Source organism: Rhinoraja longicauda, chromosome 20, assembly GCF_053455715.1.
Source record: "Rhinoraja longicauda isolate Sanriku21f chromosome 20, sRhiLon1.1, whole genome shotgun sequence".
Lineage (NCBI taxonomy): Eukaryota > Metazoa > Chordata > Chondrichthyes > Rajiformes > Arhynchobatidae > Rhinoraja > Rhinoraja longicauda.
The window spans coordinates 8,831,056-8,857,700 of record NC_135972.1 but is presented as its reverse complement, the minus strand read 5'-3'; the positions used below and the strand labels follow the sequence as shown (position 1 = coordinate 8,857,700).

At 48.1% G+C, this 26,645-nt stretch overlaps 1 protein-coding gene across 3 annotated transcripts in view; it reads left to right on the top strand.

The window, feature by feature from the left end:
- Positions 1-6,406: 6,406 nt before the first annotated feature.
- The window catches only part of aass (aminoadipate-semialdehyde synthase), a 64,215-nt gene continuing 43,976 nt past the window's right edge, over positions 6,407-26,645 (top strand). The window contains exons 1-8 of one of the 3 annotated variants that reach the window (XM_078416912.1): positions 6,407-6,660; positions 7,533-7,612; positions 13,435-13,674; positions 16,098-16,274; positions 20,562-20,646; positions 20,751-20,818; positions 22,706-22,852; positions 25,577-25,655. In XM_078416912.1, the coding sequence (XP_078273038.1) occupies positions 13,453-13,674; positions 16,098-16,274; positions 20,562-20,646; positions 20,751-20,818; positions 22,706-22,852; positions 25,577-25,655 (778 nt within the window). In that variant the 5' untranslated portion in view covers positions 6,407-6,660; positions 7,533-7,612; positions 13,435-13,452. Of the gene's footprint in view, positions 6,661-7,007; positions 7,613-13,434; positions 13,675-16,097; positions 16,275-20,561; positions 20,647-20,750; positions 20,819-22,705; positions 22,853-25,576; positions 25,656-26,645 lie in introns of those variants that run through there. The other 2 variants (XM_078416914.1, XM_078416913.1) reach the window with 2 other exon arrangements.

Sequence of the window (26,645 nt, the reverse complement as noted above, 5' to 3'; positions counted from 1 at the left end):
AGCCGTCTGTGGCAATGGATTCCACAGATTCACCACCCTCTGGCTGAAGAAAGGCCATTCATTACCCAGCAGGAAGAATCCCAACCTGAAACATGGTTTGTCCATTTCCCTCTGCAGGTGCATTGAGTTGCATTGAGTCTGACGAAGGGTCTCGACCCGAAACTTCACGCATCCCTTCTCTCCCGAGATGCTGCCTGACCCGCTGAGTTACTCCAGCATTTTGTGTCTACCTTCGAGTTCTTCTAGCAGTTTGTTTTCTGCACTGGCAGCTCCATTGCAAAAGGACAAAAAAAGTGACTGGATACCCACCAGGTGGCAGTGTTCTCCACCTTCCAAATAAAAAGTTCATCCTTAGGAATTGAAGACTTAATCATAAGATCCTGCACAGTGTCGCCTCTCCGGCACCTCTGTAAACAAAAAAGCTAAAATAAACAGCGGGGGATTTTAACTAGTGGAGAATTTAACAGCAACCGCTCTGGCACCAGTGGCATCTCGGGCACCTAAAAAAACTAGCACTGCAACACTGCACATGATATTACTGGAGACTCTCCTAACGTATCTAGGGAGCAATGCATTACCTTCTGAACAAGGCTCTGCACTGAGTTCTAATCTGTGTCTTCAGGTGGTCAAGAAGTTGCAACGTTACTCAAAAAGACCAAGAGAGTTCTTCTGAAGTAGCAACCGACAAATATCAGTCAGGAAACAGCGCCAGAATTGCCATTGTTTTACAATTGACAAAGGGTCGGTCTGAAGAAGGGTCTCGACCCGAAAACGCCACCCATTCCTTGCTACCTGTCCCACATTTTGTGTCTATCTTCGGTTTAAACCAGCATCTGCAGTTCCTTCCTATACAACCTTAAAATGTTAACTCTGTTTCTCTATGGAAGGATACGGTCTAACCTGTTATGTATTTGCAACATCAGCTGTTTTTATGATCATATCAGAAACATTATTTGACTAAAAGGGGAGGCTGACGTCAACCGACCGCTGGAGGTCAATGAAGGGAGAGATTGAACTTGTTTTCCGCCTTCTATCACAGTGAGGAATGTGGAGGAGTAACATGTGGAGGAATGTGGTGGATGTTCGTGTTAAAATGTATTCTGTGTGTCCTGTTGCTTTTTATTGTTATGACTGTATGGCAAATGAAGTTCCTCGTATGTTGCAAAACACACTTGGCTGATAAAGTTTTATTGTGATTGTGTGATTGTGACTTATTTTCTGAAGCAGAGAGGTAAATAACAAGGGTTAAAGAATTACATGTAGGAGCGTCACGATGGCGCAGCGGTAGAGTTGCTGCCTTTCAGTGCCAGTGACCCAGGTTCGATCCTGACTATGGGTGCTGTCTGTACGGAGTTTGTACTTTCTCCAAGTGACCGCATGGGTTTTCACCGGGTGCTCCGGTTTCCTCCCACACTCCAAAGACGTCCAGGTTTGTAGGTTAATTGGCTTCGGTAAAAACTGTCCCTAGTGCGTAGGATAGTGTTCTATTACACTATTTACAAGTTTTACAGCACAGTTGCGCAGCGGTAGAGTTGCTGCTGATTAAAGAAAACTCCCCCTCACCTTCTTTCTAAAGGGACGTCCTTTTATTCTGAGGCTGTGGCCTCTGGTCCTAGACTCTCCCACTAGTGGAAACATCCTCTCCGCATCCACTCTATCCAGGCCTCTCACTGTTTGGTAAGTTTCAATGAGGTCATCCCTCAATTTGCTAGCAACAAACTGTTTTTGCTTTTGCATAAAATGTGTGAATAAGCAGGATAAGGTTTTTTTTTAATGGTTGGTTCATTGCAGAGTATCTCAACACGTCCTACAGAAGAGTGTGGGAGTGAGAAAGTGCCATGGTAACAGTGGTGACTTTCAGATGCAGCTGACACTGTGACAGAGACAATATTTGCAGGGGGAACTTGGCACACTCCCCTGCTTTGAGATCACGACGTGACTTTATTGGGATTCGATGGGCAAGATCTCGCTGGAAAAAATAATTGTGCTGTAATAACACGCTGTCATTAAGGCACGTTCAAACCTGCAGGCTGGAGGGGAGGAGATAGGGGTTTAAAACATTAGTATTACAAAATTCAGCTACCTGCCGATCGATTAACCCTGTGTAGGAAGGAACTGCAGAGGCTGGTTTAAACCGAAGATAGGCACAAAAAGCTGGAGTAACTCAGCGGGACAGGCAGCATCTCTGGAGCGAAGGAATGGGTGACGTTACGGGTCGAGACCCTTCTTCCGAAACATTGCGATGTTCAAAATGTGTCAGGCCCTCTCCTCCTGTGCATCAGAAGAAGGGTCTCGACCCGAAACGTCACCCATTCCCTCTCTCCAGAGATGCTGCCTGACCCGCTGAGTTACTCCAGCCTTTTGTGCCTACCTGCTGAGTAGATTTGATGGGCTGAACGGCCTCATTCTGCTCCTATCTCTTATGATCTCACCTTCAACCTGCTCACTTCCCGACCTGCCTGCTTTTACATGTTATGTGTAAACATCATATAGAACAATGATTGAAAGATAGATAAAGAAGTAACAATGATAAAGGAAACAGTCCATTGTTAGCTGTTTGTTGGGTGAAAACAAGAAGCTGGTGCGACTTGGGTGGGGGAGGGATGGAGAGAGAGGGATGGAGAGAGAGGGATGGAGAGAGGGATGGAGAGAGAGAGGGATGGAGAGAGAGGGATGGAGAGAGAGGGATGGAGAGAGAGGGATGGAGAGGGATGGAGAGAGAGGGATGGAGAGAGAGGGATGGAGAGAGAGGGATGGAGAGGGATGGATGGAGAGGGATGGAGAGAGAGAGGGATGAAGAGAGAGGGATGGAGAGAGAGAGGGATGGAGAGAGAGGGATGGAGAGAGAGGGATGGAGAGAGAGAGGGATGGAGAGAGAGAGGGATGGAGAGAGAGAGGGATGGAGAGAGAGGGATGGAGAGAGAGAGATGGAGAGAGAGGGGGATGGAGAGAGAGGGATGGAGAGAGAGGGATGGAGAGAGAGGGATGGAGAGAGGGATGGAGAGGGATGGAGAGAGAGGGATGGAGAGTGAGGGATGGAGAGAGAGAGGGATGGAGAGAGAGGGATGGAGAGAGAGAGGGATGGAGAGAGAGAGGGATGGAAAGAGAGGGATGGAGAGAGAGAGGGATGGAGAGAGAGGGATGGAGAGAGAGGGATGGAGAGAGAGAGGGATGGAGAGAGAGGGATGGAGAGAGAGAGGGATGGAGAGAGGGATGGAGAGAGAGGGATGGAGAGAGAGGGATGGAGAGAGGGATGGAGAGAGAGGGATGGAGAGAGAGAGGGAAGGAGAGAGAGAGGGATAGAGAGAGAAAGGGATGGAGAGAGGGATGGAGAGAGAGGGATGGAGAGAGGGATGGAGAGAGAGGGATGAAGAGTGAGGGATGGAGAGAGAGAGGGATGGAGAGAGAGGGATGGAGAGAAAGAGGGATGGAGAGAGAGGGATGGAGAGAGAGGGATGGAGAGAGAGGGATGGAGAGAGGGATGGAGAGAGAGAGGGAGGGAGAGAGAGGGATGGAGAGAGAGGGATGGAGAAAGAGGGATGGAGAGAGAGGGATGGAGAGAGAGGGATGGAGAGAGAGGGATGCAGAGAGTGGGATGGAGAGAGAGGGGGATGGAGAGAGAGAGGGATGGAGAGAAAGAGGGATGGAGAGAGAGGGATGGAGAGAGAGAGGGAGGGAGAGAGAGAGGGATGGAGAGTGAGGGAATGCCGGGGTTACTTGACGTGAATGGTCTGTTTCTGCGCTGTATCTCTAAACTAAACTAAACTGGTACATATGGCTGAGAAGTTCTTGGTAAGAGCTTTGAGGTTGCTCTGGTAAATGAGTGTACACATTCAACAATTTGATGAACACGCAGCGAGAGGTTGGTAGATGTATACAGCTGAAAACTGCATGTAAAAGCAGGCAGATCGGGAAATGAGCAGGTTGAAGGCTCCTGGCCAGCAAAGCTCTGTACAGAACTGTAAAGGATGGATCCACTGGGCTTGCATTCACTGGAATTTACAAGGATGAGAGGGGATCAAAATTCTTAAGGGATTGGGCAGGCTGGATGCAGGAAAAAAAATTCCCGATGTTGGGGGGAGTCCAGAATCAGGGATCACAGTTTAAGAATAAGGGGCAGGCCATTTAGGACTGAGATGAGGAAAAACTTTTTCACCCAGAGAGTTGTGAATCTGTGGCATTCTCTGCCACAGAAGGCGGTGGAGGACAATTCGCTGGATGTTTTCAAGAGAGAGTTAGATATAGCTGTTAGGGCTAACGGGATCAAGGGATATGGGGAGAAAGAAGGAACGGGGTAGTGATTTTGGATGATCACCCATGATCATAGTGAATGGCGGTGCTGGCTCGAAGGGCCGAATGGCCTACTCCTGCACCTATTTTCTTACTACCTGCCAAAAATGTCAACGTGTCCAGAATAACATTGATTCACAAAGACTCAAAGATGCCAAATGAAAATAATCGTGCTGTTTAAAAAACGTTGCAGCATTTTGTTTAAATATGATTTTTTTAATGGAATGTAAACAAAAATAAAGTTCTAGTAAAGATTTAAATGTTTCAATAGTTCCTGCCTCAACTACCTCCTCTGGCAGCTCCTTCCATACACCCTTGGTGTGAAAAAGTTACCCCTCAAGTTCCTATAAAATCTATTCCCTGGTTCCCAATACTCTGGGCAAGAGACTCTATGCGTCCACCTGATCTATTCCTCGCATGATTTTGTACACCTTAATAAGGCCATCCCTCATCCTCCTGCGCTCCAAGGAATAGAGACCAGGCCTGCTCAACGTCTCCCTGCAGCTCAGACCCTCTGCAGCCGTTCCAGCTTAATGGCAACATCCCAGAACTGAAACCAGTAGTTAGGTTCGATCCTGACTACGGGCGCCGTCTGTACGGAGTTTGTACGTTCTCCCCGTGACCTGCGTGGGTTTTCTCCGAGATCTTCGGTTTCCTCCCACACTCCAAAGACGTACAAGTTCGTAGGTTAATTGGCTGGGCAAATGTAAAAATTGTCCCTAGTGGGTGTAGGATAGTGTTAGTGTTAGGGATCGCTGGGCGGCATGGACCTGGTGGGCCGAAGGGCCTGTTTCTGCGCTGTATCTCTAAATCTAAATCTAAATCTAAAAAAATCTAAATGCGGCATCGCCAACGTCTTACATAACTGCAACATGACCTCCCAACTTCTACACTCAATACTCTGACTGATGAAGGCCAATGTGACTGCAGGACCGCCTGCACTCTCTCCACCCTCCGCCTGTTTTGCGCTCCTTTGGGTGGCTGCACAGTCCTATCTTTCCCGACCCGCAGGAGATGACAAATGCCGGAAAGCCACGTGTTTGTGGCGAGGCCGCTCCTCGTCTGACCGGTTCACTTGTCTAAACAAAAGTATAATGGAGCTGGAAGGTTGAGGTGGAAGCAATGCACAGTCTCTCTCTCTCTCGGCTGGCCACCTCGTTAAAGGCAACGATTTTCAGGTGAACCTCACCAAGAAATGGCTGAAAGCAATAGATTTCATCCATTCAACAAATTGGGAGGGGGACATAAAGCGCTGGAGTAACGCAGCGGAGAGCGCAACATCTTTGGAGAACGTAGAAAGGCGTATCGACCAGAAACGTCACCAATCCATGATTTCCAGAGATGAAGGGTCTCGACCCGAAACGCCACCTATTCCTTCTCTCCAGAGATGTTGCCTGACCCACCGAGTTACTCCAGCCCGTTGTGTCTATCACCAGAGATAGACAATAGGTGCAGGAGGAGGCCATTCGGCCCTTTGAGCCAGCACCGCCATTCAATGTGATCATCGCTGATCATTCTCAATCAGTACCCCGTTCCTGCCTTCTCCCCATACCCCCTGACTCCACTATCCTTAAGAGCTCTATCTAGCTCTCTCTTGAATGCATTCAGAGAATTGGCCTCCACTGCCTTCTGAGGCAGAGAATTCCACAGATTCACAACTCTCTGACTAAAAAAGTTTTTCCTCATCTCAGTTCTAAATGGCCTACCCCTTATTCCTAAACTGTGGCCCCTTGTTCTGGACTCCCCCAACATTGGGAACATGTTTCCTGCCTCTAACGTGTCCAACCCCTTAATAATCTTATACGTTTCGATAGATGTTGCCTGGCCCACCGAGTTACTCCAGCACTTTGTGTCTATCTCTAGCGATGTTGCCTGACCCACTGAGTCACTCCAGCACTCTTAGTCCTTCTAGGTAGGTGGGCTATACCTAGAAAACCTGTGGGCATGTTGTGAACTTTAGGCATCATCTTGATTACAGAAATATGTGGTTTCTGTGTGGGAAAATATCCAACTCTGATGGGAAAAAAAGGATATTTGAGGACAATGAAAATATTGAATGCAGATGTTGATGAGGATCCGGATAGCCTTGAAAAGAAACGCAGGAAGTTAAAACCACCAAGCGATGGGTCGGGGAGGAACTGTGTGAGTTTGGCGGCGTGTCTCCGGCAGTCTGACATGTACTGTGGAGGCCGGGGCCAGCGTTGACACGTTACTGTGGTGCAGTAGCTCTGAGCTGGAGTGGGGATCAGTTTCGCAAGCTCCGAAAATAACCGCGACCTCGTCCGCCTCCTCTGTCTCTGGGCTCCCAACACCACCGTCCCCCGTCCCCCCTCCCGGCTCTGGGACTGTGGGACTGTGGGCAGCAGCGAGGTAAGTGGGCGCTGCCGCATTCATTGCTCTGTCTCCCCGGCCCTCCCGTGGTTTGCTTGTCTGCGGTTTGTGCGTTACATCAACGCCGCTCTCCCCTCCCCTCCCCTCCCCGACATCGCCAGGCCTGCTTCACCTTGTCCCTGTAGCCCAGCCGCACCCGGGATAGTCCGGGACACACACACACAGAGGCACAAACACACAAACACAGAAGCACACACAGACATACGCACACACGCACACACGCACAGACACACACACACACACACACACACACACAGAGGCACGCACACATACACACACAGGCATACACACACACACACGCACACACAGGCACACACAGGCACACACGCACACACACAGGCACACGCACACACAGGCACACGCACATACACACACACGCACACACAGGCACACACACATACACACACAGGCACACACACACATACACACACAGGCACACACACACATACACACACAGGCACACACACACATACACACACAGGCACACACAGACACACACAGACACACACACACAGACACACACACACAGGCATACACACACACACGCACACATACACACACAGGCACACACACAGGCATACACACACATACACACACAGGCATACACAGGCAGGCATACACAGGCAGGCACACACACACACACACACACACACATAGAGACAGAGAGACACACACACACAGATGGGCAATGGAATTGGAGTCCGTCCTGTGGTCCAATCCCTTTAAAGCCTTGCTTCGCGTCAGGCCAGCGCTCCTATATTTGGAAGCTGCCCTTGTGATAACCCGGCAAATGTTCCATTGCACGCAGTGTTTGTGTTAGTTTGTTTTTTGTTCACCGGTTGTTTTTTAAGGAAAACATATATCCAAATCTCTGCGTCCGGTGGATGCCGCCCAGGAGAGGGATGCGAGATTAGTTACTGTTTCGTGATCTGTAAGTTTTTTAAATCTTCCTTTTAAAAAAAAAAAATTTAAAAAAAATCTGGTTGCCATTAAAAACATGGCACGTTTTCTCTCCGAAGAAGGTGTCCCGACCCTACACGCCGACTGTCCGCTTCACTCGACATGTGCCGCCTGGCCAAAGTCCCTCTGGCACTTTGTGTTCTGCTCCAGATTGCAGTGTGTGCAGTTGTTCCCTGAGCCTACAACTTTCTCCTTGTGCTATTGGCACGTCGACCTCTGCTAATGTCCCTGTCAGACCCGACCGTGGTTTAACGAGGAGGGCAGGAGAATGGGATATGTTTGGAGGGACAACGCCAATCAGAAATGTGTAGGAAGGAACTGCAGGTGCTGCATAAATGATCCGAAGATGGACGCAAAATTGTTGGATGGAGTAACTCAGCAGGACAGGCCACATCTCAGGAGAGGAATGGATTGGATGGGTGACGTTTTGGGTCCACACCCTCCTTCAAACTGAGGGTCAGGGGAAAGGGGAGGCAGAGAGGGAGGGAGAGAGGGGAGGGAGAGGGGAGGGGAGGGAGAGAGAGAGAGAGAGAGGGAGGGAGAGAGAGAGAGAGAGAGAGAGAGAGAGAGAGAGAGAGGGGAGAGAGGGGAGAGAGAGAGAGAGAGAGGGGAGAGAGGGGAGAGAGAGAGAGAGAGGGGAGGAGAGAGAAGGGAGGGAGAGAGAGGGGAGGGAGGGAGAGAGAGGGGAGGGAGAGAGGAGAGAGAGAGAGAGAGAGAGAGAGAGAGAGAGATGAAAGATGTGCAAAAAAAAAATGATGATCAAGGAAAGGTGGAGCCCACAATGGTCCATTGTTGGCTGTGGGCTTGGTGGTGATGATTTATACAAATGTGCAGGAAGGAACTGCAGATGCTGGTTTTAATTGAAGATACGCATAAAAAGCTGGAGTAACTCACAGCAGGACAGGCAGTGTCTCTGGAGAGAAGGCATGGGTGATGTTTCGGGTCGAGGCCCTTCTTCAGCCTGAGTTCCGCCAGCTTTTTGTGTCTATCACGAGTTATACAGATAATAAAACACAACAGTACGAGAGTGAAATTAGTACGACTTGGGAGGGGGAGGGAGGGAGGGAGGGGGATGCAAGGGTTGCTTGAAGTTGGAGAGCTCTATTCTTACTGCTGATCAGAAATGCTCGTTTGCACAATTCCCCCCTCCCCCTTCCAGAAAATGGCTGGCTCCTTTCTGGTAACTTGGTGAATGGATGCGAAGACACTTAAACATGGGTGGCACAGCTTATGGAGTTTCTGCCTTGCAGTGACAGAGACCCAGGTTCAATCCTGGCTAAGGGTGCTGCCTCTACAGAGATTGTATGTTCTCCCAGTGACCGTGTGGGATTTCGCCTGGTGCTCCAGTTTCCTCTCGCAACCCCAAAAAGACGTGCGGGTTTGTAGGTGAATTGGCTTCTGTAAATGGTCCCCAGTATGTTGGAGAGAACTAATATACGGGTAAAATTACTGGTCGGCATGGACTCAGTGGGCCGATAGGCTTGCTTCCATGCTGCATCTCTATCTTAAACAAGTAGGCTAGAAATTCTGAAGAAGGGTCTCGACCCAGTCCGTCCCCCTTTCCTTTTCGCCAGAGATGCTGCCTGACGCGTTGAGTTACTCCAGCATTTTGTGTCTATCTTGAGCCTGGACATTAATACTGATTGGAAGGGAGTGAACGTAAAGGCGAATAAGAGATCTCGCCAAATCTTTAAACCATATCTCGGCCCATTAAATGGTTACTTTTTGTGTCATTCTGTGCAGCCAACACGTTGTTCACAGCAAGGTGTAACGGATGGCACTGAAGTGAATAACACAATAATATAGTTGTAGAGATATTGTACGAAACAATGGAGATCTGTTGTGAAATCTTTCACTTCCCCCTGTGAGTGCAAATGGAGCCCAGGGTTTGATGTAAAAGGTGGATGTCCGACTGTGTGCTTGAATATGTTGTTTAAATGTCGAACTCAGCGAGGATGCCAACACTGTGCTGCGGTGGACGCTCCTATGACTTTACTTTTGAGCTGCTAAATCAAAATATTGCAGATGGGAAAATGGAAAGCCTGAAATACTCAGCAGTTCAACTTTAGATAGTTCCTCTGTCCCTCTCTTCCCCTCCTCCTTCCCAGATCTCCCTCTATCTTCCTGTCTCCACCTACATCCTTCCTTTGTCCCGCCCCCCCCTGACATCAGTCTGAAGAAGGGTCTCGGCCCGAAACGTCACCCATTCCTTCTCTCCCGAGATGCTGCCCGACCTGCTGAGTCACTCCAGCACTTTGTGAATAAATACCTTCGATTTGTACCAGCATCTGCAGTTATTTTCTTATACTCAGCAGTTCGGCAGGGCATGCAGTGAGGGGGAGAGAATTGAAGTTCCTGGCGATTATCTTTCATCGGAACTCGATGGAGTTGCAAGTCATTGTTGCAGGGAAGGGTGGAGTGAATGAATGATTACTTTATTGTCACACGTGCCAACTCACAGTGATATTATTCTTAGTTTTGCATTCCCAAGATATTGCCAATAGTCCGCCACATAAAGGGTGCCGACAAGGTTACAAGTATCCCATTTTAACCAAACCATTTTTAACACATTCCATGGGTGGTCGCCCTTAGTTCTCGGTGGCCCCCCCACGCAGGCTCCTCCTGTGTTCTCCCTCTCTCCCACAAATGGACTTCTGTGTAAATTAGTTGATTAAAAAGATAGGTTTAGAGGATGTGGACCAAACGCAGATAAATGGGAGCAGCTTAGATGGGGTAGCAGCAAAGAGCCTTTGGATGTAGACTCGCCCCAGATAGTTTCTTCTCTCTCCTTCGAGAAACACAATAGACAATCGACAATAGGTGCAGGAGGAGGCCATTCGGCCCTTCGAGACAGCATCGCCATTCACTGTGATCATGGCTGATCATCCACAATCAGTACCCCGTTCCTACCCTCTCCCCGTATCCCTTGACTCCGCTATCTTTAAGAGCTCCATCTAACTCTCTCTTGAAAGCATCTAGGGAATTGGCCTCCAGTGCTTTCTGAGGCAGAGAATCCCACAGATTCACAACTCTCTGAGTGAAAAAGAATGATACACATGGTGATGATGCTATCCGAGAAGGTAGTTAAGGCTTGTTAACAGCAGATGATGTTTTAGTTTGTTATTGTTGTCACATTACCGATGTACAGTGAAAGGCTTTTTGTTGTTGTGTGAAATCCAGTCAATGGAGAAAGCTACACAGGATTGCAAACAATCTTCCAGTGTACTGGAACAGGATAAAGGGTATGACGTTTAGTGCAAGATAAAGTCCCGTAAACTCCGATTAAAGATAGTTCCAAGGGCTCCAGTGAGGTAGAAGGGAAGTCTGGATCGCTCTCTAGTTGGTGAGAAAGAAGAAAGACTGGATAGACTCGGCTTGTACTCGCTGGAATTTAGAAGATTGAGGGGGGATCTTATAGAAACTTACAAAATTCTTAAGGGGTTGGACAGGATAGATGCAGGAAGATTGTTCCCGATGTTGGGGAAGGGGGTCACAGTTTAAGGATAAGGTGAAAGTCTTTTAGGACCGAGATGAGAACGTTTTTTTTCACAGAGTGGTGAATCTGTGGAATTCTCTGCCACAGAAGGTAGTTGAGGCCAGTTCATTGGCTATATTTAAGAGGGAGTTAGATGTGGCCCTTGTGGCTAGAGGGATCAGGGGGTATGGAGAGAAGGCAGGTACGGGATACTGAGTTGGATGATCAGCCATGATCATGTTGAATGGCGGTGCAGGCTCGAAGGGCCGAATGGCCTACTCCTGCACCTATTTTCTATGTTTCTAGGATGGTTCAGTGGTCTGATGGAGGAGGTGTAATTGGTAGAAATTTAGATGAAAAAGGAGGGGAAATGGAAAACGTGGAAGTCTAAGATTCAGAATGGAGAAGCAATACACTGGTGCTACTTGATACGGAGTCACTGAGTAACGCCACATGGAAACATGCCCTTCAGCCGATCTTGTTCATGCTGACCAAGATGCCCCATCGAAGATATTTTCCATTTGCCCATGTTTGGCCTAGATCCCTCTAAACCTTTCCTATCCATGTACCTGTTCCATGCAACCATAATCATACTTTATTAGCCAAGTATGTTTTGCAACATATGAGGAATTTCATTTGCCATACAGTCGTACCAATAAAAAGCAACAGGACACACAAAATACACTTTAACATGAACATCCACCACAGTGACTCCTCCGCATTCCTCACTGTGATGGAAGGCGAAAAAAATGTTCCTCCCGCGGTCGGGGGCCTCGAGCCTTCCATTGACGGTACGATCTTGACTCCATAGCCGGCGGTCAGGCCCTCCGTACCGGGGCGATCAAGCTCCTGCATCGGGGGGGAATCTCAGCTCCCCCTCGCCGGGCGATCTGACCCGGGTCGGGGCTGGTCGAACCTTCCGCGTTCTTTGGAGCTTCCCGATATCTGTCTCTACCCGAGACTGGGAGCTCCTCAATGTTGAACTCCGCAGGCCGCGGTTTGAGCGTCGATCCCAGACAAGGGGTCAGCTCCGATGGTAAGTCCACATCCCCGCGGTGGGGCTCAAAGTCAGTCCCGAGCAAGGTCGCCAGCTCCATGATGTTAGGCCGCAGAGCGACCGGAGATACGATCCGGAAAACAATCGCATCTCCGGCAAAGGTAAGATTGGAAAAAAAAAAGTGTTTCCCCGACCCCCCCCCCCCCTCGCCCACCCCCCACATAAAACAAACCAGAGAACATTAACACAAACTTTTAAAACACACTAAAAATAATTTAAAAAAGACAAAAATGACAGGCAGACCATTGGCGAGGCTGCCATAGAGTATAAGCGTATTTAAAATTTTATATTACCTGCTTCAACCATTTCTCTGGCAGTCCATTCCATATACGCACCATCATATCCATATGTGGAATTTAAAACAGTAAATGCTTAAACTAGCCAGTGGGTCAGGCAGCATCTCCGGAGAAAAGGAATACGTCAGAACTCTTCTTCTCTTCTTGGGTCTGAAGAAGGGTTCCGACCCGAAAAATGTCACTTTCTCTTTTTCTCCAGAGATACTGGCTGATCCGCTGAGTTACTCCGGCACTTTGTGCCTATCTTTGGTATCAACCAGCATCTGCAGTTCCTTCCCATGCATAGAATGTAGAAGAACTTGCTCAGCCAGGCAGTGCCTGTGGAGAGAGAAACGAATTGAACATTTTTGAATTGTAGATCCTTCTTCAGAACTCAAAAGAATTTCTTCCTGTACATCATTTTGAGATTTAAACTTTAGACTTTAGGGATCAGGAGTTAAGGGGAGAAGGTAGGAGAATGGCGTTGAGGGGAGAGATCAGCCATGATTCAATGGCTGAGTAGACTTAATGGACCGAATGGCCCAGTTCTTAGGCCTGTTTCCATGCTGTATCGCTATCTTAAACTAGTAGCTTAGAAATTCTGAAGAAGGGTCTCGACCCAGATCGTCACCCATTCATTTTCGGCAGAGATGCTGCCTGACCCGTTGAGTTACTCCAGCATTTTGTGTCTATGTTCAGCCTAGACTCTCAACTAAACTAGACAAAAAATGAAAGATAGACACAAAATGCTGGAGTAACTCAGTGAGACAGGCAACATCACTGGAGAAAAGGAACAGGTGATGTTTCGGGTCGAGACCCTTCTTTCAGACTGAGAGGCAGGACAGAGGGGAGACTGGAGGAATGGAAAGGTGCAGGAAACTAAAATCAAGATGATTTGACGTGTGAATCATATGTTTCTGTTGCTGTTCTATTGCTGTTTCTCCGGGACCTTTTCTAACGCCAGTCTGCACTGTTCTCCCCTTTAGTCACCAAGCGCTCTGAGGATGTATTGGTTGCTGAGGCATAAGAGCCGGGCGCTGAGCCTGTGCCTGCGGTGTGGCCACCCCAGGTCTCGGCACCACACGGCCATCTTGGCGTTGCGGAGGGAGGACATCAACGTGTGGGAGCGCCGGGCGCCCTTGGCCCCCAGACACATCGAGGAGCTGACGAGCGCCGGTTACAAGGTCCTGGTGCAACCGTCCAACAGAAGGGCCATCCACGAGAAGGTGAGTCTCAATGTCTCAATGGACAGAGGAACTGCAGATGCCGCTTTATACCGAAGACAAAGTGCTGGAGTAACCTAGCGGGTCAGGCAGCGTCTCTGGAGAAGAAGGATGGGTGGCGTTTCGGGACGGGACCTTTCTTCAGACTGATGTTTCATATTTCACTTGGGCAGCTTACCACCCAGCGCTATGATTGATCTAATTGCAAGTAACCCTTGCTCTCCGTCTCCTCCCCCACCATAGTCGTTGTACATGACAGCTATGTCAACATTTGAAACATGGATGATGGACAGGAAAGAAGAAGAAGAATAGTCGTTGTACTAGTTTCACTGTCACCCTGCTGAGTTTCACTGCTTGTATCACTCGTTATCACCTTACCTACAGCCAACAATGAACCATTGTGGGCTCCACCTTTCCTTGATCATTGTTGCTGGCTTTGATCTGTCTTTTGGCGTATCTTTCATTAATTTGTCCTACGTACCTTTCCATGTATCTCTCTGTTCCCTCTTCCCTGGCTCTCAGTCTGAAGAAGGGTCTCGACCCGAAACGTCACCTATTCCTTCACTCCAAAGGTGCTGCCCGACCCGCTGAGTTACTCCGGCGTTTTGTGTCTTTCTTTTTCTCCAGAGGTGCTGCCCGACCTGCTGAGTTACCCCAGCACTTTGTGCCTACCTTTGGGCAGAAGGTGAACCTGCCCAAACTCTCCCTTTGAAATATTTTGTCTTATCTTTATCTCTTCTAAGCTTCTAAGGCTGTGTTTGGAATTTGTATTACAACAGTACTCTTTCCAGTTTTCCTGAACAGGGCTTTCAAAGGATTTGTGGCAAACATTCACACTGGTACTGCTAAAGCAAAAAAAAAAGAGTTTTGTTTTCAGATTCAATTTGTGGTGTGAGTTTCCTTAAAGGAAGTAAGTCTGTCAAGATAAAGTTTTTCCACTTGGCCCAGATTGTTTTTCTGGCAACCGTGGGGTGATTGTCTCTACTTTGCCTTCAGCTCCGACAAACCCTTTAATCGCTGCATGAAGCTGGGAAATGTTAATGTTAATCTTAATTGGAGTCTTGCCAAAAAAAACAGTTTGTGCAAGAATTTCTTTCCTTTGATAATGTTGTTTTGTAGTTTTGAACTTCAGATGGGCTTCACACTGTGGTGCAGGTTTGGAGGTTAATTGGACGTCCGTAAAAAAAAATATATATTGCCGCTGGTGTGTTTGGATAGAACTAGTGTTAGTTTAGTTTCGAGATACAGCGTGGAAACAGGCCCTTCGGCCTTCCGAGTCCGTGCCGCCCAGCGATCCCTGCACTCTAGCGCTATCCTACGCACACGAGGGACAATTTACATTCTTTTCTGAATCCAATTAACCTACAAACCGGTACGTCTTTGGAGTGTGGGAGGAAAGCGGAGAACCCGGGGAAGACCCACGCGGTCACGAGGAGAACGTCCAAACTCCCTACAGCACCCGTATTCAGAATCGAGCCGCAGGTCTCTGGCGCTGTGAGGCAGCAACTCTACCGCTGCGCCACCGTGCCGCCCACTCTCTACAGATGCCGCTGCCACACCTCTACAAGTCCTCCATGATCGTAGAGTTAGAGATCTGGAAACCGCCTCTTTGGCCCAACGCGACCTTTGCTGACCAAGTTGTCATCCTGGGCTAGTCCCATCCGCCTGCATTTGGCCCACATCCCTCTTCTGTTTTCCTTTAGTTTAGTTGCACACAGTGAATGCAGCGCCGGAGACTCAGGTTCGATCCTGACTACGGGCGCCGTCTGTAATGAGTTTGTACGTTCTCCCCGTGACCTGCGTAGGTTTTCTCCGAGATCTTCGGTTTCCTCCCACACTCCAAAGACGTGCAGGTTTGTAGGTTAATTGACTGGGTAAATGTAAAAAATTGTCCCTAGGGTGTAGGATAGTGTTAATGTGCGGGGATCGCTGGGCGGCGCGGACTCGATGGGCCGAAGGGCCTGTTTCCGCGCTGAATCTCTAAATCCCCAAATTTAAATGAAAAAATCTATCCCCCACACACTCGCGACGATTTTACATTTACACCAAGCCAGTTAACCCCTGCAAACCTGTACGTCTTTGGAGTGTGGGAGGAAACCGGAGATCTCGGAGAAAGCCCACGCAGGTCATGGGCAGAACGTTAAAAACTCCGTGCAGACAGCACCCGTAGTCAGGATCGAACCCGGGACTGCTGCGCTGCAAGTGCTGCAAGGCAGCAACTCTACCGCTGCGCCACCGTGCCTGTTTAGTTGATTATTGTTAGATACATCTCAAAGTGGAATGGCTTCTTGTATGTGATCAAGAGCGAACGATCAGAGCAGTTCTGAATCTCAAGGTACAGATTTGAATACACAAAAGATGAGCACTGTCAAGTCAATATACCTCAGAAATATATATTTCTAGCATGCATTTCTTTTCCCCCCCAGCATTACAGGAAAGCTGGAGCTATTATCCAGGAAGACATCTCTGAAGCTACCATCATTATTGGAGTGAAGAGGCCACCGGTGGATAAACTGATGCCCAGGAAAACCTATGCCTTCTTTTCACACACAATAAAAGCCCAAGAGGCCAACATGCCCCTTCTCGATGCGATCATTGAAAAGGTACAGTGGAAACTTTTCCATTCACCGTTAATGGCATTTTCTCTCCGCAGCTCGAGTGAGCGTGTCCTTGGAGTGGCTGCGCGGGGAAAAAGTGCGCAGAGTGCACAAAGGAGAGGAAGGAATGTATCCCTTCTTCAGCCACGACCTTTAGTTCAACGTTTTTATCCAGCCATAGAGCCTTACAGGGTGGAAACGGGCCCTTCGGCCCAACTTGCCCACGCCGACCAACATGTCCCAGCTACACTAGTCCAGTCTGCCTGCGTTTGGCCCACATCCCTCTAAACCTGTCCTATCCATGTACCTGTCTAAATGTTCCTTGAATATTGCAATAGTCCTTGCCCCAGCTCGTTCCATACGCCCAGCGCCCTTTGTGTGAACAAGTTACCCCTCAGGTTCCTATTAAATCTTTTCCCCTTCACCTTGAACCTGTGTCATCTGGTTATTGATTCCCCAACTCTGGGCAAGAGACTCTGTGCGTCTACCCGATCTATTCCTCTCATGATTTTGTACCCCTCTATAAGATCACCCCTCATCCACCTGCGCTCCAAGGAACAGAGTCTGCTCAACCTCTCTCAATAGCTCAGACTCTTGAGTCCTGACAACATCCTCATAAATCTTCTCTGTACCCTTTCCAACTTGACAACATCTTTCCTGTAACATAGTGCCCAGAACTGAACACAGTACTCTGAATGTGGCCAACTTCTCTCTCAATACTCTAACTCAATGTGCCAAAAGCCTTTTTGACCACTTTCCGATGAAGGCCAATGTACCAAAAGCCTTTTCTTACAGCATAAAATTGATTTGTACATATTGTTATTACCAAGTGATAAGGGATTTCTGCAGATAACAAAAAATGCGGATACCACTAAAGCTCTATCCTTTGTACTCGTTGCACCCTTAAAATAAATACAGGTTTTAAATGTTAGAGTTTCAACATGGCTCATGGAAAACAGGCCCTTCGGCCCACAGAGTCCACACCGACCATCCGTTCACACTAGTTCTGTGTTATCCCACTTTCTCAGTCACTCCCTGCACATTGGGGCAATTTTTTTAAAGGCCAATGAACCTACAGACCTTTTGGTATGTGGGAGGAAACCCACTTTGTCACAGGGAGAACGTGGGAACTCCACGCAGACAGCACCGAGGTCAAGATCGAACAAGGGTCCTTGGCCCTGTGAGGCAGCTGCACCACAGTGTCACCTATAGGCATTCCCTTTAATATACTCTAAAATAATTCATGTTAATCAATAAGCAACCAGAATTACTCAGATATCTGAAAGAAATTGGTGCTAGCTAATAAACTGCTTCCATTTAAAAATTTACAATCAGTGACCCGTTTTGAAACCACAAGGTGCCATTTGACACAAGTGGTCAGAATCTGACCAGCCGATTTATACAGATACTGAATGTTTTGTCAATGTTTGAGTTTAGTTTATTGTCACGTGTACCGAGGTACTGTGAAATGCTTTTGTTGTGTGCTAACCATTCAGCGGAAAGACAATATGCGATTGCAATCAATAGACAATAGACAATAGGTGCAGGAGGAGGCCATTCGGCCCTTCGAGCCAGCACCGCCATTCAAATTGATCATGGCTGATCATTCTCAATCAGTACCCCGTTCTTGCCGTCTCCCCATACCCCCTGAATCCGCTATCCTTAAGAGCTCTATCTAGCTCTCTCTTGAATGCATTCAGAGAATTGGCCTCCACTGCCTTCTGAGGCAGAGAATTCCACAGATTTACAACTCTCTGACTGAAAAAGGTTTTCCTCATCTCCGTTCTAAATGGCCTACCCCTTATTCTTAAACTGTGGCCCCTTGTTCTGGAGTCACCCACATTGTACAGATACATTATAAAGGGAATAACGTGAATAATGTCCGATCAAAGATAGTCCGAGGGTCTCCAATGAGATAGATAGAAATTTAGGACTGCTCTCTAGTTTTTGGTAGCATGGTTCCTGATTTGCCTGATAACAGCTGGGAAGAAGCTGTCCCTGAATCTGGAGGTGTGCCTTTTCACACTTCTTTATCTTTTGCCCGGTGGGAGAGGGGAGAAGAGGGAGTGGCCAGGGTGCGACTGGTCCTTGACTATGCTGCTGGCCTTGCCGAGGCAGCGTGAGATATAAATGGAGTCAATGGAAGGGAGGTTGGCGTGCGGTCAGGGAAGATGGATTTGTTCCGGAGCAAATTTGGGATTTGGTCCGGGCCCAATCTCAAGTATGTGGACCTGCGGATCGCAAATTATTGAATAATAAGAACTGAGTGTACCAGCATTATTGCAAAAGAGATGTAAGTTGATCATTTGTAAATTGAAGCACCTTCTGATTTCTGGCCTCGGTCCAGAATGAAAGATTCCACTCTGTTTCAATCTGTTACAAATAAAAGACAAGATGGACTGGAATGCATTAATAATTATCATGGAGAGTTAATTTTTTTTCTATTATTACTAAGATTATATCTGCCTTGAATGCAATTTGATTAAGCAAGCAAACACTCTGAAATGGGCAAGTATCTAGTGATTTGTTTAAATCAATATCTGTTCATAGAATAATATTAAAATTTGCCATTGTTTTTGGAATATGAAAACATTCATATTGTTTCCATTATGAAAACAATATTGTTTTCCATTATTATTTTATATTACAATAATATGCCATTGTATTTTTGTTTCAGATTCAGCTTCAGTTAAGTTTATTGTCATGTGTACCGAGGTACAGTGAAAAGCTTTTGTTGCGAGCTAACCAGTCAGCAGAGAGACAATACACGATTACAATCGGTCCATTTGCAGTGTAGAGATACATAGAAACATAGAAAATAGGTACGGGAGGAGGCCATTTGGCCCTTCGAGCCAGCACCGCCATTCGTTGTGATCGTGGCTGATCAACCACAATCAGTAACCCGTGCCTGCCTTCTCCCCATAACCCTCGATTCCACCAGCATCAGTCTGAAGAAGGGTCTCGACCCGAAACGTCACCCATTCCTTCTCTCCTGAGATGCTGCCTGACCTGCTGAGTTACTCCAGCATTTTGTGAGCCGTTAGAGCTCTATCTAACATGATAGGGGAGTTTAAGAAGATCATAGTTAAAGGAAGAAATGTTACTGTAGGAAAAGAGATTTAAGAGTGTGGAACGATTGTAATGTGAGTTTGTAGATCTGCCTCTGTGGCTAGCACGCAAAGAGCCACCTGGGTTGGGCGCCATCTTGGAGAGCATTTATATATTGCTCCAGAAGTATGTGGTTTGAGAATTCCTTCTCCAGGTAAGAGTGGGTGGGGGAGTAATGGATTGGAGAAATATGAAATTAAAAAAATAAAAGTGCTTGCAGTGTAGTTCGTAAGAGCAGAATGCCAGATAATCTTTCATCACAGCCTGGTTTGCCAACTTGAACGCACAGGAATGTAGGAGATTACAAAAAGTGTCCTGGTCCATCACGGGTACAGACCTCCCCACCACTGAAAGGGTCTTCAAGAGTTGTTGCCTGAAATAGGCAGCCAACCACCAGAGACCCACACCACTGGCTGGTATGGGCAAGTTGGGCCTATTTCCACACTGTATCACTCTATGACTCTCTTGGTGTTATAATGTTATTGATTCTTTTTGTTCGTTATATATTATCTGTGTGCATTGTGTTTATAAGCGTGTTAGGCTGTTGCAAGTAAGAATGTCATTGTTCTGTTGTCGACGCACATAACAATGAAACACTTGACGTTGCTGCGTCGCCTGCATCTCCTCCACTCGTTCAAATGTTAACAAGATGTAAAATGGGTAGGCCATTTAGAACTGAGAGCAGGAAAAACTTTTTCAGTCAGAGAGTTGTGAATCTGTGGAATTCTCTGCCTCAGAAGGCAGTGGAGGCCAATTCTCTGAATGGATTCAAGAGAGAGCTGGATAGAGCTCTTAAGGATAGCGGAGTCAGGGGGTACGGGGAGAAGCAGGAACGGGGTACTGATTGAGAATGATCAGCCATGATCCCATTGAATGGCGGTGCTGGCTCGAAGGGCCGAATGGCCTCCTCCTGCACCTATTGTCTATTGTCTATTGTCTAAGAGATGGCTTTGCATTGGTCGCGAGTGATTCCCAGTTTGTCAAAGGAAAATCCTCCCATTTGATGTATAAATGTATAATTATTAAATAGAGTGGGGGAATCTACTTGATCACCGAGTGCAAGCCTGTACACTTGCCACCTGCAACAAGCAGCAGAGCAGGAACATGTACGTGAAACATTACACTGCCATTATTACAGCTACGTTTTTGTTAAACTGCTTTTTTTTGTTGTACTTTAATTTTCAGGAAATTCGTCTGATTGATTATGAGAAAATGGTTAACAGCAAAGGGAGCAGAGTGGTGGCGTTTGGTCAGTGGGCAGGCGTAGCCGGTATGGACCTTTGTTTCCTTCATTTTGCAACCTTCACTTTAAGATTAAATTCAATTGGAGTCAAACGGTATTTTCTAAACGCCTTTCCCTTCTGTCGGTGGCAGGCATGATCAACATATTGCACGGTTTGGGACTGCGTTTCCTCGCCTTGGGTCACCACACACCCTTCATGGTAAGTCGTAGAGCTTTTTGTTTTGTCCGGGTTGTTGCAGAATGAGTGGAGGGCTGCACGTTCAGGAGGGGAGAGGTTAGAGTTAGTCAGGGGAGTGGTTAATGTCACGCCGGCAGTTGGAGATGAAAAGTAAGCATCTGCAGTTCTTTTCAGCCTTGACGACTCGTTCTGCTGGTGTGGTTGTCCAGCTCTTGCTACCAGGCATACGGAGACGTGGCCATAAGCCAGGGCCATAAGATCATAAGATCAAAAGGTCGTAAGCGATAGGAGCAGAGTTAGGCCATTCGGCTCATCGAGTCCACTCCGCCATTTTATCTCTCCCTCCCAACCCCATTCTCCTGCCTTCTCCCCATAACCCCTGACACCCGTACTAATCAAGAATCAAGAACCCGTACTAATCAAGGGTGTGTTCCCGATCTTCCAACCTACCTCATTGCAGACATTGAACTTTTTCTCTGGAACCGTAATGCACTAGTGTATAGTTTGATCTAACTACATCAATCTTGTGCATTTGCGCACTTGCTATCCTCCTGTTCTAAACAAAGCCACAGAGAACAAGAAAAACACATCCTGCCGAGTTCTGCATTTTGGCACCATCTAAAGATCACATGTCACAAGGCAACTCCAAACCTCAGAGGTTGCTCAACACCTCCTGTTAGTGGTTTGACTTTGTCAACCTGACTATATCGGGAATTTAATTGCTGATGGGCCCCTATCTAGGAGAAGGATCTTCTCCATTGTAAGACAAGGTGCCGGAGGAACCCAGTGGGTCAGGCAGCATCTGGACAGATGACTCTTTGGACCAGGACCCTACCCGAAGGGTGTCCATTCTCTCCACAGCCTGAGCCGCTGAGTTGGACATTAGACTTTAGAGATACAGTGTGGAAACAGGACCTTTGGCCCACCCGTTCCGCGCCGACCAGCGATCACCCTGTACACTAGCTCTATCTTACACACTAGGGGCAATTTGCAGTTGACCTAAACCAATGACTCTACAAACCTGCTCGTCTTTGGAATGTGGGAGGGAACGCAGAGAATGTGGGAGAGAACGCAGGGGAGGGGGGTGAAATGTGCGTGCACGTGTCTGTGTACGAGGGCAGGGTTTACAAAGCCAGAGCAATCCCCATGGCCTGTCCACCGATATTCCTGGCGTTGCTCCATCTGCCACCTGCCGCCTGACAATATCTCGTTGATGAGTACGTCAATGGCTCCCATGCCGTTGCTGTCTGGCTCCACTGTAGACTGCGCCTTCAGGGCCTGATGCTCCTTCTTGATTGCTGCCACGAGATAAAGTCACCATGGCGTACACAGGCCCTGGTTCAGTGCACAGAGAGACAGTCGGCCAGATACATGGAGAGGAAAGATGTAGAGGGATTCGATGACTCTTCATTGTCACGTGTGCCTGGGTACAGTGAAATGCGTTGCTCCGTGTACAACCCGGTAAAATCACGTAGCAGTTCTGCCCCACCCCTATAAATGCGCCCCCCTTTTATTCTCAGTGGCTCCCTCGCTGGGTCTCCTCTTTGTCCTTGGGGCCCCCCCACCCGATTTTATATGATTTTACCGGGTTGTACGCCAAGCCAAGCATTTCACTGCCACTCGGTACACGTGACAATAAAGTATCATTAAATCATTGCGTAAGGGCCAAATACGGGCAAATGGGAGGACTACCTTAGATGGAGCATCTCGGGCGGCATGGGTTATGGGGAGAAGGCAATGACTTGGCCTCGGCAGCTGAATGTGGCGATGGATTCCACAGGTTCGCCACCCGTTGGCTCTGACTCCCACTTGCCTTGGGGTCACTGGGAATGCGATGGTGGAGATCCCGGCCATTGTGGTGGAGTTGCCTGGCGGGGTGTTGTAAGAGCTGTTGTCTGTGTTTTCCAGCACATTGGCATGTCGCACAATTACCGGAACAGTGCCCAGGCTGTCCAGGCGGTGCGGGACTGCGGTTACGAGATCTCCCTGGGGTTGATGCCCAAGTCCATCGGACCCGTCACGTTTGTCTTCACCGGGACCGGCAACGTCTCCAAGGTAGGTCGCATGCGGATCCCGGCAAATCTCAGGTGAACGTTTGCTTTGTTGTACCGACACTGGCCCTTCGGCCCGATCAGCGATTCCCCCCCTACACTAGCGCAATCCCACGCAGGTTGGGACCATTTACCATTTTTACCAAGGCCTATCAACCTAAACACCTGTACATCTTTGGAGTGTGGGAGGAAACCGGAGCACCCGGGGAAATCCCACACAGGTCATGGGGAGAACGTACGAACTCCGTGCGGGCAGCACCCGTGGTCAAGATCAAACCTGGGCGCTGTGAGGTTGGAGGAGGTGCAAGTGAACCTCTGCCTCACCTGAAAGGGCCATTGGGCTCCTTAGATGGAGTTCAGTCATCGTACTAGTTTCACTGTTGTCCTGCTCAGTTTCACTGTTTGGACCCCCTCGCCCTCACCTCTTCCACAGCCAACAATGGATCATTGTGGGCTTGGCCTTCCTTTGCACATCCTAGCTGGCCTTGATTTCTTCCTTTCAGACCTTTCATTCCTTTGTTCTTTGTACCTCCTCATTTCCCTCTCCCCTGACTCTCAGTCCGAAGAAGGTTCTCGACCTAAAACTATTCTCGAGAGATGCTGCCTGACCCGCTGAGTTACTCCAGCATTTGTGTCTATCTTCGGTGTAAACCGGCATCTGCAGTCAGGGCCGTTTTTACAGCATTATGGGCCCCCGGGCAAAGCAGTGTACTGGGGCCCCTACCGTTACTCTCCCCCACCCCCCTTTCCCTACCAGCCCCCCCCCCCCCCCCCGTCGTGCCGGCGAAAAGCACTTACCGAAAAGCACTTAGCGATGGACTTAGGGTGCTACATTGTTGCGAAAAGCACTTACAGATCGCTGTGAGAAGCACGTAGTGACCGAAAATGTTACGAAAAAAGCACTTATTGAACCTACATTTTTAAGGTAGCATTTATTTATTGCAAGTCATTTAACATACACAGATCAGCATGGGGCCCCTATGTTCGTGGGCCCCCGGGCAAGTGCCCATCAGGCCCATGCGTTAAGACGGCCCTGTCTGCAGTTCCTTCCTGCAATCATGTCTGGATCAGTCATAGAAAGAGAGAGGTTGGTTACTGTTGTGCAACGGCCCCATCTCACTGCATCATATGATTTCCAGCAGAAAGGGAACTTCCGTGGTTTTATTCCCCCCCCTTTAACAATCAAACGCACTTCTGAAACTCTGCACGTGTTTGCACAGCGTATTCATTCTGAGTTAAAGTTCCAGGGACCTTTCACGTCATTGCCAGCAGAATTGGTTATCGATCAGGTAACAGTTCTGATGTTAAAAAGTCTTGCCCATCAATGATTAATTCGGGGCTTTGAAAAAAACCTCCCAGATTGAGTCGGTGTTTACTCTCTGTGACCAGGATAACAGCAACTGCAACAGGTCTGTGAATCGGTTTCATTTCCAGCTCGAAAAGTCAAACGTTCATCGTGGAAACAGGCCCCTCGGCCCACCGAGTCCGCACCGACCAGTGATCCCCACACATTAAGTACTCCAAAGACGTACAGGTATGTAGGTTAATTGGCTGGGTAAATGTAAAAATTGTCCCTAGTGGGTGTAGGATAGTGTTAATGTACGGGGATCACTGGGCGGCACGGACTTGGAGGGCCGAAAAGGCCTGTTTCCGGCTGTAGATATATGATATGATATGATGATTAACACAGCGATCCACGCGCATTAATACTATCCCACACTTACATTTATATCGAGCCGATTAACCTACAAACTTGTACGTCTTTGGAGTGTGGGAGAAAAACCGAAGATCTCTGAGAAAACCCAGCGCAGTTAAGGCAGCAACCTTTGTAATGGTTTTAGTTTTCTTTTTTTTCTTCGAGATACAGCATGGAAACAAACCCTTCGGCCCACCGAGTCCACACTGACCATTGATACCAGTCGTTTACACTAGATCTGTATTACCACACTCTCTCATCCACTCCCTACACATTAGGGGCAATTTACAGAGGCCAATCAACCTACAAACAAGCACGTCTATTGATGTGGGAGGAAGCCAGGGCACCCGGAGGAAGCCAAGGGAGTTGCAGGGAGAACATGCACACTCAACGCAGACAGCAGCCAAGGTCAGGATCGAACCTGGGTCTCTAGCATTGTGAGGCAGCAGCTGGCGGTGCAGGCTCGAAGGGCCGAATGGCCTACTCCTGCACCTATTTTCTATGTTTTTCTATGTTTTCTATGTGTCACTGTGCCGCCCTTTAATGTTAACTAGACCGGGTGGACCCGTTGGGGCCCAAACCTCTTCTGCATTGGTGCAGCACTCTCTCCTCCTCTCCTCCCCTCTCCCCCCCACTCCACCTCCCCCACTCCCCCTCCCCTTTCCCCTCCCCCCTCCACCCCCCCCCTTCCCCACTCCCCCCATTGAAAACCCAAGTGATTATCGGGTGTAGAACTCAAAGTGCTGGAGCAACTCAGCGGGTCAGGCAGCATCTCTTGAGCGCATGGATAGGCGACGTTTTGGGTCGGGACTCTTTTCTTCGTAAGGTGAATGAGTCCACACTAACCGAGATCAGAGTTGTGGGGTCATGAGGCAGCAACACTACCTGCTGCAACCACTGCGCCACCTTGTTGCTTTAACGGAACTCGATGGACACCAAATAAACCAGTCTGGAAATATTTGGAAAGGGGTAGGGGGGAAGGGGAACAACATGAAACACATTTTGCAATAATAACTCCTGTTATTTTTTCAGGGAGCACAAGAAATCTTCAATGAACTTCCCTGTGAATTTGTTGAGCCTCACGAACTTCGAGATGTTTTCCGATCTGGAGGTATTTAAAAGTGACAACCTCAGTCTTTCATTGCTATATCAGTCTGATGTGAAGACACTCTTGGGGCCTTTGGTCAAGTTCTAAAGTGTTCAAAGCGTACATCTATTAAAGCCCCTTTCATGAGACAGACGGTGGAATTGTGACTAGTTGAGATTAGTTTAGTTTAGAGGTACAGCGCGGAAACAGGCCCTTCGGCCCACCGACCAGCGACCCCCGCATGCTAGCACTATCCTACACACACAAGGGACAATTTACAATCTTTACCGAACCCAATTAACTTTCAATCTGTTTGTCTTTGGAATGTGGGAGGAAACCGGAGCACCCGTAGAAAACCCACGCAGGTCACGGGTAGCACGTGAATGCTCCATACAGCCAGCACCTGTAGTCAGGATCGAACCCGAGTCTCTGGCGCTGCAATGCAGCAACTCTATCACCGCGCCACCTTTAGAAATGGTATTGTACATATTTTAACATAGCAAATTACAAGGTAAAAGTAGATAATTTCAAAGCTTGGAGTTTTGCTTATTAAGTTTACAATCCAACAACAAGCACTGGATATACCTCTATGGTGCATCAATAACCATGCAGAGGTAGAATTACAGAAGAACTAATAGCTAAGCTTCTGGTTAACCTTTCAGAAGGCCATCAGAAGCTAGCGGGAATGTCACAACTGTTAAAATGAATCTGGAAATTATGTTGTGTCGTTTTTCTGGTAGTTTAGTTTAGTTTAGAGATACAGTGTGGAAACAGACCCTTCAGCCCACTAACACTATCCTAAATATGCTAGGGAGAATTTTACATTTACACCAAGCCAATTAACCTACAAACATGTACGTCCTTGGAGCGTGGGAGGAAACCGAAGATCTCTGAGAAAACCCCACGCAGGTCACGGGGCGAACGTACAAACCCCGTACAGACAGCCCCCGTGGTCAGGATCGAACCTGGGTCTCTGGCGCTGTGAGGCAGCAGCTGTAACGCACAGTAGCTGTG